This window comes from Prinia subflava, chromosome 21 (genome assembly GCF_021018805.1).
Source record: "Prinia subflava isolate CZ2003 ecotype Zambia chromosome 21, Cam_Psub_1.2, whole genome shotgun sequence".
NCBI classification, from domain to species: Eukaryota; Metazoa; Chordata; class Aves; order Passeriformes; family Cisticolidae; genus Prinia; species Prinia subflava.
This window is the reverse complement of record NC_086267.1, coordinates 809,520-824,292: the sequence shown is the minus strand read 5'-3', so window position 1 is coordinate 824,292 and position 14,773 is coordinate 809,520. Positions and strand designations below refer to the sequence as shown.

Genomic DNA, 14,773 nt, shown 5'->3' with positions numbered 1-14,773 from the left:
TCGGCATTCTCCATCGGGAATTCTTGCCAGCAGATGATCCTGAAGAGGTTTGGATAAATGTTTTTATCCTGTAAAGTTCATCCTCCTACAGCAGATGTTACACCAGGAGGAGCAGCTGCCCTTTTCCTTGGAAAAACCTCAATTTTCCAGCCTCAAAGCCTTTTAGTTGCTTGGTTAGGGGTTATTCCGGGTTTTGGGTCTCACAAGGAGTTCAGTTTGCAGATGAACAGGATTTGTTTGCTGGGAAAAGCTGAGGTGAGGATAATTGGAGTTCAGGGCTTGGCAGGGGCCGGCAGAGGGAGTGCGTGAGCCCGAAATCCTCCTAATTTCCTACCAAATTTAGGAGATTTCGGGAACACGGGAAAAGGGAACAGCCGATTATTGCACCCGAGCAGCTCCTCCTGCACCAGCAGGGCTCTCGGTGAGGCAGATTTTGGCAGGTTTGGAACAAATCCAACCCTTTAAAGGGTAATAATATTGTCCAAAAACATGGAAATTCTCCAAATCCCAAAGACATCCATAATAAATGGAGGGGTTGGTGGATGGTAGAGATTTTGACTTTTGTCATGGCATTCTGCAGGCATATTTCAGGATTGTCTTTTTTGATGTGGAAAGGGAAGTACAGAGCTCACAGGAATTTTGTTTTCAGACTTGCTTTTCATGTGAGCAAAACCAGGCTGGATTTTGGGTCAGTTGAGGTGTTTTCTTCGTGGTTCCATTATAAATTTCCTGCATATTTATTCACATTTATAAAGATTTTATTAAGCTTTGGAGCCAGAGGTTTTGTAATAATAATAACAATAATAATGATGATTTCCCTACATACACCTCAAATGTGGTGTCATTAAACTCTGCTGCTTCCCCTTTTCCTGTGAACCCCATGCCAAAAAGTCCCTCAAGCACCAGCTCCCTGATTTGGATTCCACCAATAAATCTAGTATAACCCCCCACATTTTCATTCTGGTTTTTAGTGCATTAATTTTGTGGGAAAACAGATTCAGCAGGATTTATTTGTAGGTTGCTGTGCTGTTTGTGCAATAAATCCTGCTGTGTAATGTCACATTGCTGCTTATTTTTTAACTGAAACCTTGCAAAAAAACGAGCAGGAATCTGGAATAGCAGAGGGTCAGCTCATCACTGGGCTGGAAGGAATTCCTGGGATCCTGGTACCTTTTTATTACAGAAATGTCAACCAAAATTCAGCTTCTAGGACAATGGGCAGCAGTAAAAATGATGTCGTTTGGAATTTTTTCCCAAAGTCCCTAAACCCTCTGTTACAACAGACAAAACCATCACAGGGAGGTTGTGCTGACAGAGAAATGATGGAATTTTCAACCTTGCAGTTGGAATTTAGGAATCCTTTCTTTTTCTGGGTAACTTGTATGAAAGAAAAATAATTTCCTGTTGGGAAAAAAAAAAAAAAAAAAAAGAGGAAAGGTGTTCTTTGAAGAACTCTTGGAATTGCCTGTTGTGCAGGGATAAGGAGCATCGGTGGTGCCAGTATTCCCGAGATCTCGCTCTGCACACACAGGATATTGCTCATCCCACAGCTGCCCAGAGGCTTTATTTTCTTTTTTTAGACTAAAACCTGCTTTTTTTCTCCACTGTTGAGCTGGCCCAGCAGTTGATTTCCAAAAGGATCTGTTCCAGCAGGTTTGGGAGGACTGGGAACATTGTTTTATTTAATGGTGTTTATCCCAATCCTGAATCCCGTGATTCCCACAGACCTTTCACTCCCTGTGCTGCTGCTGTTATAAAATATCGTGCTTCTCCTCGGAAACAGTGCTGGATTCTCCTCTTTTCACCCCAGAAAAGGTCTCAGGGCTTCTTTTAGGGCAAAACCAGGAGCAGGGAAAGCTGCAGGCGAAGTCCTTGATGGCACAGCTGGGGAGACAAACACAAAAATACTAAAAATGTAGAAAGAATCCTTCCCATAGAGATAAGATTTTTTTAAAGGAAAAATGAACTGATGGAAGAGGATTTTTATTTGAACTGGGGCAGAGTATCAGCCAGAAGTGTGACTGTCCCCAAAGTGCCCCCTTGGAGATGCTGGCACACGGAAGAAGCAATTCCAAAGTATGAGGAAGAGTCTGGAGCAGGTTGGAGACAGCTGCTGCCTTCCACCCCTAAATTACCACCAGGGCTCCTGATTGCCAGGTGTAATTAAATCCCTCTCTCCTGGCAGCCCGAGTCCTGGGCAGCCAGGGCTGGGTCCTTTCACACACCTGCAGTGTTTTGTTCCCGGTGGGAACAGTGCAGCTCCTCGCCTGTGCAAATGAGCATTCCCTGGGTGTGAAGTGCTCTGACTCAGGAGCGGTGCTCAGCCTCTCATTGCCATTCAGCAGATTTCCCTTGGAGGCTTTTTTCCGTAAAATCCATAAAAAGAGGGGGAGAAAAAGGCAGGTCAAAACCCCAATGGGTTCAAGCACTTCTTAGAGCAGCTGGAAGTTGTGGAGAACAGGAGGCAGCTCGGGATGGAACCAGCAGTGCCACCCATGCCTGAGCTTTGGGGGGGTCCATGGGACCGGGAGAGGGTCCTGCAGGCTGGAAAACCTCCTTGGATGGAGAGGGGATTTGCAGGAGCAGGTTTTGAGCAGTGCTTCAACCCACTGGGGTTATTTTTGCCTGCATTTAATATTCCTCAGCTGTTTGTTCCAGATAGTTACTTTAGGAATAAATAGCAGGTTCTCAACTAATTTCAGGAGAGGAGGGAGGGAAAATTGAAGTGCCCTGAAAGGAGGAGAAGGATTATGAGATGTTTTGCCAGCTGGCAGAGACACAGCTTTTAGGAAAGGGCAGGCAGATTCCATCGGCGCCGGCAGAGCTCCGCTCCCGCTGCCCTTCCAGCGCTTCCTGCTTGCTCTGGCTCCAGGCTGATTCCTGAACACCCCAAAGCCTTCCTGCTGTTGGAATATAAAGGCATTTCTGTGAGACCAAGAGAGCTCTGGGAGGCAGAATGTCATGGAATGTTTGGGGGTTGTGTTGGTGTTTTCAGGGATCGATCCAATCCCGGAGTTAACGGGATTGCAGCTACTTGGGGATGAGACACAACTGCTTAAATCTCTTGGCTGGAGCTTTTTGAGTGCCCAGAGGTTCATTTTAGCCCAGGTACAAAGTGGAGCCCAGCACTCCACTTTGTGCAAGCAGAGAGCACCTGGAGAGCCAGGATGAGGGAGAAAGCACCTCTTGTATCACCCCAAAATGCAGGAATGCTCAGTTCTGTTCCTGGAATAACCAGGAAAACTCCAGCTGTGGGATTGTCCCCATGGATCTGCTGAATAACTGGCAGCAGGAGCTGCTGTGATGCTTTAGCTCCTTCTTGCCAGCTGCCTGGGTTCTTTCTCCTTTTTCTGTGTTGGGGCAGGGCTTTCGGACAGGGCTTTGCTTTGCATTCCAGGGGTGGTTATTCCCAGCCTGCCGAGCCAAACAAAATCCACATCCGCAGCAGGTCAAGCTTGGAGGGTTATTTTGACAGTGAGCTGCCTTTTGGGAGCTGAGCTTATGGCTGGCCTTGTTTCCCTTCCGAAAAAGAACACAGCGTGGGTGTGAAAACTCTGAGGATAGTTATTCCTTATGTTCAAACGTTTAGGAAACAAGGACTTACCAAAGGGGGTGCTTTGGAATATTTATAATATTATCAAGTGGCTTGGGAAGAGCAGACAAAACTCAGTGGAGCTTCTCCATCTTCAGATATGCTATTTGAGGCTCCTCCCACTGTTTTAAAATTGGCTTTAAAGATGATTTTTGTTGTTTTGTTGCCTGTGATCAGCCTGCTGAGTTATTCCCAAGCCTACTCCAGAGGATCCAAACTGGGATTTACTAGCTGGAAAACACCTCTTTCTAGTGGATGTGCATTCCTGCACTTCCCGTGACTCCATCCCCCAGGATTTGGACATTATTTAGAGCACAAAAAAAGGATGAATAAAAGTTGGGGGGTCACACAAGGTCTTGACAGCCCCCGGCCCATTGCTATCCACAGGGTCCTGCTGTCCCCAGGCCAGAGGCAAACCCTGCTGCTCGGGGTTCTGGCACAGCTTGAGGGGGTGAAACCTCTCTGTCCTGGGGAGCTGCTTCGTGTTCCCAGGCTGGGAGGGAGGGAGGGACAGACCCTCCTGCCCTTCTGTATCCTGAGCTGAGCCCAGCCCCATCCCAGACTGGAGCCCAGCCCCATCCCAGACTGGAGCCAGCCCCATCCTAAGCTGAGCCCAGCCCCATCCCAGACTGGAGCCCAGCCCCATTGCAGACTGGAGCCAGCCCCATTGCAGACTGGAGCCAGCCCCATCCCAAACTGGAGCCCAGCTTCATCCCAGACTGGAGCCCAGCCCCACTGCAGACTGGAGCTCCAGCAGTGCTGGCTCTATGCTGTGTCAGGATGGAAACTGGCACAGGCACTTCCCAGCCATGGATGTCTGCTTGGAAAAGGCCCAAGCCTCCATTCTTTCATTATTTTTTCGCACAACTCCATTTTTCCTTTCCCCCCCTTTCCATCCCTCAGTCCCTGGGAATTCGTGCCTGTTCTGCTGCGTAAGGCGGGTTCCTGGCAGCGCCGCAGCAGCGCCCGTCACAGCGTTTGGGTTCCAGCCTGCCCTGTCACAACATTGACTCCAGCAGGGATTTGTGACACGGGAAACGTGCACAGCATCTGCTGGGATGCGAGCTCTGTGCTGGGTTCTGCCGTGGTTCCTCCCAGAGATTGACAGCCCTGTGGATTTTCCAAAGCTGCTTCATCAGGGAGCCTGACAGCACTGGGGGCTGATGCTGTCGCCCGTCATTTTCCTGGGCATGAATTGGTTGCTATGGAAAGCTTTCCCACTCCCTGTCTCCCCTGCCTGCCATTCCCACGGCATGGGAAAACTCTGGATTAGTAACAACAGCTCAGGTTATTCCTGATAAATAAACCACGTTTATAAATCAGGTTGATGTCCCAAGCTGATGTGGTTTAACAGAATTTGTTTATTGGGGTATTTCTGTATCAGGAGATTTCTATATCAGGATATTTATCCTGCTAAGTAACCCACATTAAAATATGACATCAATAACTTAAATTCCTTCCAGTTGTATTTTCTGGGATAGTTAGGGTTTGGAAAAAATAGTAATATTCTTATATTGGAGGATGTTAGGGAAAATCTGTGTCTTTTCTCCCCTCTTGAGGAGCTGGTTTGCTTCCCAGCTTGCTACAGATTGGATTTACCCTATGGACTGTGTGGATCTACCTCCAGTAATCCTGGTCAGTTCAGGACTGGGGGATGGCTGGGCAGCCTCTGCCTTGTGGACTTGGGAGGAACTTAGGCTGAGTTTGGGTCTTTTCCTCATGCTAGGAAAGGATAAAAAGGGAATTTCTGGAAAAGAAAGCCCCGTGTCATCCCCGGGAGCTGTTACTGTGGTTTGGACTGTTGATCCAGGGGCACTCAGGGAGCAGCTGCCTCCCTTGGGCCCTGCTCAGCCACCCTGGAAGGGAGAAGTGCTGCTGCTCTCCTGGAGACAGGCTGGCTGCTTCCCGGGAGATGGAGTGCAGGAGTTTGTCTTGCAGTGACAGGCACGGATTTAACCTCACACGGTGCCAGCTGCCCAGACTGGACACAGCCTCTCGTTAAGGTGGATTTATTTCATGATATGTTTCTGTCATCGAGGTGTCACCTTACACTTGGGATGTTGGGAATAGCTGGAGATACAACCTCTGATATCCCAGCCTTCCATCAGCAGTAAATCCCAGGGGAATTTGCTTTCCTCACCTACTGCCAGCCTGGGCTGTGTGCAGGTATTTCACAATTAAAAGGAAAAGGGGGGTAAAAACGAGGCAGGGAATTTTTCCCCCACAAGGAGTTGTTTGGGGTAAAACTGCCTCGCTGGCAGAACAGGTTCCACAGGGTAGAGGGACTGTAAATGTGGCTGTGATCCTGTCTCACCTCCAGTGAGATTCCACAGGGATCTTTTCCCCATCCCAGCTTGGCCCCACGGTGCAGGGCAGGGCAGCAACGTCTCCTCGTCTCCTCGTGCCCAGCAAGGGAGCAGCTCCAGGGCTTTGGCTTTGTCTCTGTGCTTCCCACTGGAGGCAACAGCAGGGTGGGGAGAGATGGAGTGGCCTGGGAAAAGCTGTTCCTAAACAACCCTTAGCTGCTGCAGAACCGCAAACCCCATGTCCTGCGCTCGGTGATCGCTGTGCCAGAGCCCTCCGGTGTGACACACACATCTCAGTGCATTTCTGGTGCTGCTGATCCCCGGTGACCTCTCGTTGTCCCTTTTCCCAGCTGTGACGTGGGATGCCATGGCCAGCTCCTCAGACAGTGACGATGATGGGTTCATGGCCGTGGATCCAGAGGACGCCGTGGTGGAAGGGACGATGGAGCAGGAGGATGAGCCCCACGCCGAGCTGGAGGTGGAGGAGCCCAGGCCCAGCTCCAGATCGATGCTGGAGCTGCCAGAAGAGGTTTTGGAATACATCCTGTCCTTCCTCTCTCCCTACCAGGAGCACAAAACCGCCGCCCTTGTCTGCAAACAGTGGTATCGACTGATCAAAGGTACAAGTGATGGCAGTGCATTTCTTTAATTGTGACATTTGGAACCCAGCTCTCTTTTACCTTTGTCTCTTGTTTTCCCCTCAAGCTCTGAAATCTGACTTCTGTGAAATCCCAGAGAAATCCTGACAGTCACGGGGTCACTGGCTTTGCTCAAAGCAGGCACGTAGAATGTGCAGAATTGAACCCCTCAGCCTCTCTCAGGGTAGGAAACCCAGAAAGGCCATCAGTTCCCATCCTGGCAGTGTCAAGGCCAGACTGGATGGGGTTTGGAATGATCTAGGATACTGGAAGGTGTCTCCATCCTTGGCAGGGGTTGGAGCTGGACGAGATTTGAGGTCCCTTCCAGCCCAAACCGAAACAAAGCTGAAGCCCCACGACAGAGCAGCTCCTCTGCTGCCTTTGGATGCTTCCAGTGCTGCACTGGTGACCTTGGATTGCAGCCTCCTCCCCAGAGCCCCTGTCAGGGTCCCATGGCTGATGCAGCTTTAATTGTGCTTCATTTGCGTCTTGCTCAGTAATTAACGTTCCTAAAGCTGCTGCTGGAAACAACCCCGGCTCTGGTTCTTACAGCTCTGCTGGAGATAAGTGGAATATAAAATCTGCATGAGTAGAGATGTGCGTATTCCAGCTTCCTGGAAGAGTAGCCCAGAGACACAGATCCTTCCTTTGCCTCCGCACAGCATTCATTCCAGAACCTCGTGGGGGTGTTTTAATGCTGCAGAAGTATGATACAGCAAAGGAGGAGGGAAAATCTGGACAAGGATGCAAACAGAACCTTCTGCTTCATTTTATTTAAATACACTCGGTGATTTCTGGTACGATTTTGTGGGGTACATGCTTTAATCACGAGCTTCATTTAAAAAGCAGAGTTTCAGAGGAGAGCAGTTAAATCCTAGGAAGTGGGACACGTGTCTGCACAAGGGGAATGTGCTCCTTCTGGAAAACAGGAGCAGGTGTCAGGTGAGGAATGCCCTTGGCAGTTTGTGGGCTGCTGGCTCATTTATGGACTTCTCCTCACCTGAAAGCATTGCTCAGATTCCAGGCATTTCCCCCTTTGCCCAGAGCTGAAGAGGCTGGGGATTGAGCAAACACAGCTACCCCAGCAGGGACCATGGCCCAGAATTACTCCTTTTGTGTTTCATTTTGGGGCAGCAGCTGCCCACAGCCCTGGGGAAGGGCCTTTTCCAAGTGCTGCAGCCCCCAGTGGCTCCGTGGCTGTTTCTGGGAGTGCCCTGCAAGGAATGCAGCTGGGATGGACAAACACTTGGGATTCACCCCCAAGGGATGTGGGAAACATCCCTGGAGCTGAGGGGTGAGCACCTGAGGCACAGCTTGGCTTTGGGCTGTGTCACCTCTCAGGGGAAGAGTGATGCTGGGCAGACAGGCCCTTCTGGGGCAATTCCAGCCAAAAAAGGGTCAGGAACCACCACCTGCAAGCTGTGCCCAGAGAGGTCACTCGAGGTAAACAATTGATTCGTGTTCTCCTGGTTAATTTTTCCTGTTTGCCAGGATACATCTGCTGTGCAGTCCTGGAGCTCACATTCCCTTTCCCGTGTGACTCTCAGGGATCAGCTCCTCAAGGACCCCGGGCTTTATTTTTTTTATTTAAAAAAACTCTTCCTGCTTTATATCCCGGAGTGGGATTTCTTGCTGGGGATGTTCCTGGCACAGGGCTTGGGGAAGAACCCTTGGCAGGTTGTGGCATCCTCAGTGCAGGTGCCACCAAGTGTCTGCTGAGCTGCTGCTGCCAGAAACCTTCTTCAGACCCTTTTGTCTCCTCAGGGAACAGCCTCTGGCCCCTCCCAGCACCCTCACACAGAATTAGTGACAGCCTTGGAGCTTCCCTGCTGATTTTTATCACTGAAATCTCTCTGACGTTTTTAAGATCCCTGGCCACTAGCTGCATTCACACTCTTAAAAATGGATTACTGCACTGAGGTTCCTTGAGGGAAGGGAAGCTGCTCCTCAGGGTGTGATGAGGGAACAGGGGTGCAGCAGAGAGGGCTGAACACAAGCTCTCCAAAGCATCCCAGTGCTTCCTTCCTTTCCCAAAGGCTCTGCTTCCCGTGCCGGAGCTGCCAGGGATGTCGTGACCCAAGCCAGTGCACGCTGCTGATTTCCACATTTGTCTTTATTCTCTTTAATCCCCCGCATTCCCAGCGTGTTTCTAACCCAAACACAGGGGCTTAGGAGCTGCTGTCACCGTGCAGGCACGGTTTGTTCCTGGGTTTGCTGACGGTGTTGTTCTCTCCCCAGGCGTGGCCCACCAGTGCTACCACGGCTTTATCAAGGCAGTGCAGGAGGGGAACATCCAGTGGGAGAGCCGCACGTACCCCTACCCCGGCACCCCCATCACGCAGCGCTTCTCACACAGTGAGTATGCCTGGAGTCCCCGGGAGCTGCCTCGGGCTGGCAGTGCCAATCCCTGCAATCCCCATGGGAGCTGCCTCAGGCTGGCAGTGCCAGTCCCTGCAATCCCCATGGGAGCTGCCTCAGGCTGGCAGTGCCAATCCCTGCAATCCCCACGGGAGCTGCCTCGGGCTGGCAGTGCCAATCCCTGCAATCCCCACGGGAGCTGCCTCGGGCTGGCAGTGCCAATCCCTGCAATCCCCATGGGAGCTGCCTCGGGCTGGCAGTGCCAGTCCCTGCAATCCCCATGGGAGCTGCCTCGGGCTGGCAGTGCCAGTCCCTGCAACCCCCATGGGAGCTGCCTCAGGCTGGCAGTGCCAATCCCTGCAATCCCCATGGGAGCTGCCTGCCTCGGGAGCTGGCAGTGCCAATCCCTGGAATCCCCACAGGAGCTGCCTGCCTTGGGAGCTGGCAGTGCCAATCCCTGGAATCCCCACAGGAGCTGGGAGCTGCCTGCCTCGGGCTGGCAGTGCCAATCCCTGGAATCCCCATGGGAGCTGCCTGCCTCAGGAGCTGGCAGTGCCACTCGTGCCCATCACCACGGGTGTTCAAACCCACAGTGGGCCCACACTTGGCACAAGAGCAGGGATTTGGGAGCTGCTGGTCATGGTGGGCTCGTTGATCCTAGGAAATGTTGGTGGGGTGGAATTGTGGCATTCTGGTTGATCTTTCTGCAGCTCCCCAGGTTGGAAAACTCTCCCAGATGATGGAGTCAACCCTTGACCTAAATCTGTCCCCAGGTGCCACATCCACACTCCTTGGGACACCTCCAGGGATGGGGACTCCAGCACTGCCCTGGGCAGCCTGTGCCAGTGCCTGACCACCCATTCCATGAAGGGTTTTTCACAATATCCGACCTAAATCCCCCCCTGGCACAGCTTGGGGCTGTTGCCCTTGTCCTGTCCCTGTTCCCTGGGAGCAGAGCCCAACACTCCTGGCTGCCCCCTCCTGTCAGGAGTTGTGCAGAGCCAGAAATTGTCCCTGAGCCTCCTTTTCTCCAGGCTGAGCCCCTTTCCAGCTCCCTCAGCCTCTCCTGGGGCTCCAGCCCCTTCCCTGCTCTGGACATGCTCCAGCCCCTCCAGGTCCTTCTTGTCCTGAGGGACCCAGAGCTGTCCCCAAGGATTTGGGCCTGAGCTTTGCGTCCTCCTCAACAACCTCTCCCTCAGGCTGGAGTCATTCTCACCATTCTCACCAAAGCCAGCGAGTTTTGGGAAGTGCAGCACTCAGGGATGTGAACCAGCTGCTCGCACAGGTCCTCTGCATCTGTGAGGAAAACTGGGAATTCTCCAGTGGGCTGCATTCAAATCCAGCAGAGCTGCAGGTGGATTTCAAATCCAGCAGAGCTGCAGGTGGATTTGCTGATAGAAGGGAGCGATTCAGTCAGCAGCACCACTCAGTGTTTGGGTGAATTCTTCCCCTGCTTCCAAGATTCTGGAAGAGAACAGAAAGGGAAAAGATATCTAAACATAGTTCCTTTGAGGGAAAGATACTGAAATAAATCCTGTTCTTTGGAGTGCAGTAGCATCGAGCTGCCTCAGCTCCAACCAAAAAAAAACATGACAAAAATTCCATCCTGTGACTCCAGCACGGGGTCTGAGCCCTCTGGGCTCTTCCAGGAAGCAAATCGCATTTTTCTAAGGGAAGATAAACACGGTGCAAGCCCTGCCATTCCAAGAGCAGCAGGCATCACATTTTCATCTTCTCAAGCAATAATTTATGAGGCAGCCGCTGTGCTGCCTCCTGCCAAGACAAGTCCGGGAGACGCTGCAGGGAGCTCTGGTGAAGTCATTGTGCTCTGCCGAGATATCCTCTGTCCTCGCCTTCCTGAAGGATGAAAAGGCTCCACAGTTCACAGCTCATTTTTAGCAACATTAGTGAAGTGCTTATTAACGGCTTCACATTTGCATGTATTTCCCTTCGATTTTAGCAGCATTTCTGTGACTGCTGAGTGCTCAGGCCAACTAGAAATTCCCTGGAAAAGGCTCAGATTTGCCCCAAAGAGCACCGTGTGCTCTTTCCTTTATCCTGCTGTCTGCCACAGGCTTCCTGGCTCCAAAGTGAGTTGTCTCCCTAAATCCACTGCCCTCGGAGCGTGTAATCCGTATTAGCCTCGCTCGGTGACAGTGCCCCGGCTCTGCCCGGCCCCTGTGGCCACGGCAGCGTTATTAATGCACTTTGTGGGCACAAAGCTAATCTGGATTAACTTGTTTGCTGACTTAAACGGATTGGTTTGTGAGCAGCTGCCCAGATCTGCAGCCTCTGCTTTCCCTGCAGCAGCGTTCCGTGCCTGCGGGCGAGATTCCAGCGTTAAAGCGAAGCTGCAAATCATCAGTTCCGGAAAGTCAAACTGAATCTCTGAACTGTCACCTAAAATCCCAAGGGATGATGGTGAGCTGAGGTGGAGGGAACAGGAGGTTTGGGCAGTGGGGAGGACTCACAAAGCCCTTGTTGAGGGATGAGTGATTTGCCAGGTTTTGTGGCAAGACGTCACCGCCCAGGCATGAGTCAGTGCTGCCATCAAAGCTCTGTCTGGGGCTCGCTCTCTTCCAAGAATTATTAGAACTATCCCAGAAGTGCTCACAGGGAGTGCAAATGGACAAGGAGGGGAATTCTTAGCAGTTGGAGGTCAACCTGTCTGCTCTCAGTGCTGAAGGGAGGAATGGCAAAAGTGCTTGATAAGGAATAACGAATGAAAGGTCCTGCCGTGGGGAGTGCTTGGCAGGAATCACACAGTGAGAACAAACTGTGGACGAGCTGTCACTTTTACAGAGGATTTGACTGGAGCTGCAGAACTGCAGGACATGAAATATCAATAATGCTGGGTGTTTAGAGGCAGAAATCTTCCATATTTGGGGTTTTTTTGGGTGATGTTTGCAGGAGTCACCGAGTTGTTTTATGTATGAACCTGCGAGGTCATAGCAGGGCAATGAGTCACGGGGTGAAATCACTGCCCGCAGTCGGAAAATCTCAGGAGGCTCAGGAATGCAGAAACGGAAAAGCAGCACAGGAATGCCGACCTTCGTGCCAGGGATATTGATCCTTTGCTGGAGGAGTGACTAATTTTTTTTTGATTTATTGTTTTTGTTTCCAAGGAGCCTGGGGTTGGTGGCACCACCGGGATGAGTAATTACTGCAGTTTGTGGGTTTGACAAACCGTTGGGAGCGGTGAGAGCTGGAATGTTTGTTTTACAGGATGGGCTGCTCCTGGAGCAGAGCTGCAGCTCCTCCCAGCACCCAGCCTTGCTCAATGTCCCCGGATTTTTGGCTGCACCCAGGCCCTGCACTGCAAGGAGCAGGACAATGGCACTTTAGAGAGTGAGGAGATAGAGGTGGAGGTGGAGATAGAGATAGAAAGCTGGAGGAGTTGACCTGGAGAAGGCTCCAGGGAGAGCTCAGAGCCCCTTCCAGTGCCCAAAGGGGCTCCAGGAGAGCTGGAGAGGCACTGGGGACAAGGGATGGAAGGCCAGGACACAGGAAATGGTTTCCCACTGCCAGAGGGCAGGGTCAGATGGGATATTGGGAAGGAATTATTCCCTGGGAGGGTGAGGAGGCCCTGGCACAGGCGCCCAGAGCAGCTGTGGCTGCCCTGGATCCCTGGAAGTGTCCAAGGCCAACACCAAGAGCTGTCACCCTCAAACCCAAGGACCATGTGGGAATGGGATTTACAGCCAAGCCGGCTCCTTCCCATCTCTCCAGTGGGAAATAAAATCCTTGGACTTGGATGGGTTAATTTATTTCATGTTCTCTGAGTTTCAGAAGTCAGAGTATGGTGAAGGGAATGTGCTTTCCATTTGGTTTTCCCTTCCCAGTCATCTCTGCTTTGGTTATCAGCTGCTCCGGGTGAAAATATCCGGTGATTCATTACTCAGGACAGGGGAGTCAGGAGTGGGGTCAGAAACAGCTGCCTCTGCTCTCTCTGAGCATCAGTGCCTTCAAACGTCAGAATTATTGACTCATTTCCAAAGATAAGCCACTTCTGCAGTACTGAAACTCTGAGGGGGTCACTGTATTTTGCTGGGACATAAAAAAACCCAACTGAATCCATTCAGTGTTTTCCACTCAAAAAATCCTAAAACCATCAGAGACGTGCACAATTTCCCCCTGATTTATTCTACACCTGATATAAACTATATGTAAACATATCATGGAATCACTGAGTATCCTGAGCTGGATCCACAAGGATCATCAAAGTCCAGCTCCTGGCCCTGCACAGAGCAGCCCCAACATCCCACTCTGGAATTCCTGCAGGCTGGAATAAACTGCAGTTTTCAATGTGCCTGCTTTTTCCTGGATTTCCCTATTTTTTATTTTCCTCAAGCTTTTCTGCCTTCCTTATCTTCAGCAACTTAAAATTACTCTAAAAAGAAGTAGGAAAGCACAATCTCAATGATTTTGCTGTGGGGTTACTCCACATGGAATTTTACAGGAAATCCAGAATTCTAGCCAGCCTCCAAGGCAGACAGGCTGAGCAAGCCCTCCCTGCTCCATCCTTCAGTTCCCTCTTGCCAGAGGTGCCTGGATGCTGCAGACGCTCCTTGCCAAAGGCGGTCACTTCCATGGACTTTGTTTTGCTGCAGAGCTTGTTTTGGGACCAAAAGCTCTTGATTTCCCTGGATAATTTGAGGGGTTGTCAAATGTGGTGTTCCCTCCATTTTCTCCACCTGGCTGTCTCATCCTTTCCCACAGGGAGCAGAGGGAATGCCTATGGATGATCCTGTGTTTTAGTGGGGCTTTTTAAATGGGATGAGGTGAAATCCTGAAAAGGGACAACCCCCAGCCCTGGGTGCAGAGAGCAGTCTGTGAGCTCTGTGAACCGGCTCAGGGAAGGTCACTGAGCCGAGTGCCTTAATCACAGCTAAGCTAATTAATTACAGGCTTCTAAGGCAGTTTTCTCTGCACTTTGAGGAGCAGCTCTGCCTGAGGGGATAATCCTCTTGGGAAGGTTCTTGCTGGAGCTTCACCCTGCTCAGGGATACCCTGTGCTACCAGGGAGCCGGGGAAGCCCGGCTGCTTTTCTCCAGGGAGGAAAGGGCCTGATCTGTGTGTGAGGCACAGGGCAGTGACAGCAGCTGTGTGAGGGACAGCAGTGACAGGAGCTGTGTGAGGGACAGCAGTGACAGGAGCTGTGTGAGGCACAGGGCAGTGACAGCAGCTGTGTGAGGGACAGCAGTGACAGCAGCTGTGTGAGGGACAGGGCAGTGGCAGGAGCTGTGTGAGGCACAGGGCAGTGACAGGAGCTGTGTGAGGGACAGCAGTGACAGGAGCTGTGTGAGGCACAGGGCAGTGACAGGAGCTGTGTGAGCACAGCAGTGACTGGAGCTGTGTGAGGGACAGCAGTGACAGGAGCTGTGTGAGGGACAGCAGTGACAGCAGCTGTGTGAGGGACAGCAGTGACAGGAGCTGTGTGAGGGACAGGGCAGTGACAGAAGCTGTGTGAGCACTGCAGTGACAGCAGCTGTGTAAGGGACAGCAGTGACAGGAGCTGTGTGAGGGACAGGGCAGTGACAGCAGCTGTGTGAGCACTGCAGTGACAGCAGTGACAGGAGCAGTGTGAGCACAGCAGTGACAGCAGTGACAGGAGCTGTGTGAGCACAGCAGTGACAGCAGTGACAGCAGTGACAGGAGCAGTGTGAGCACAGCAGTGACAGCAGTGACAGCAGTGACAGCAGTGACAGCAGTGACAGGAGCTGTGGTCTCTTGCAGGTGCGTGTTACTACGATGCCAACCAGTCCATGTACGTGTTTGGGGGCTGCACCCAGAGCAGCTGCAACGCCGCCTTCAACGACCTCTGGAGACTTGACCTCAACAGCAAGGAGTGGATCCGGCCCCTGGCCTCAGGTGAGCCC

At 51.7% G+C, this 14,773-nt stretch overlaps 1 protein-coding gene across 2 annotated transcripts in view; it reads left to right on the top strand.

Annotated features, from left to right (window-relative positions):
- Positions 1–14,773, top strand: part of FBXO42 (F-box protein 42) — a 44,244-nt gene that overhangs the window by 9,419 nt on the left and 20,052 nt on the right. For both annotated transcript variants that reach the window (XM_063417506.1, XM_063417508.1), the window contains exons 2-4: positions 6,249–6,518; positions 8,775–8,891; positions 14,631–14,765. In XM_063417506.1, coding sequence (XP_063273576.1) covers positions 6,266–6,518; positions 8,775–8,891; positions 14,631–14,765 — 505 coding nt within the window. In that variant the 5' untranslated portion in view covers positions 6,249–6,265. The remainder of the gene's footprint in view (positions 1–6,248; positions 6,519–8,774; positions 8,892–14,630; positions 14,766–14,773) is intronic.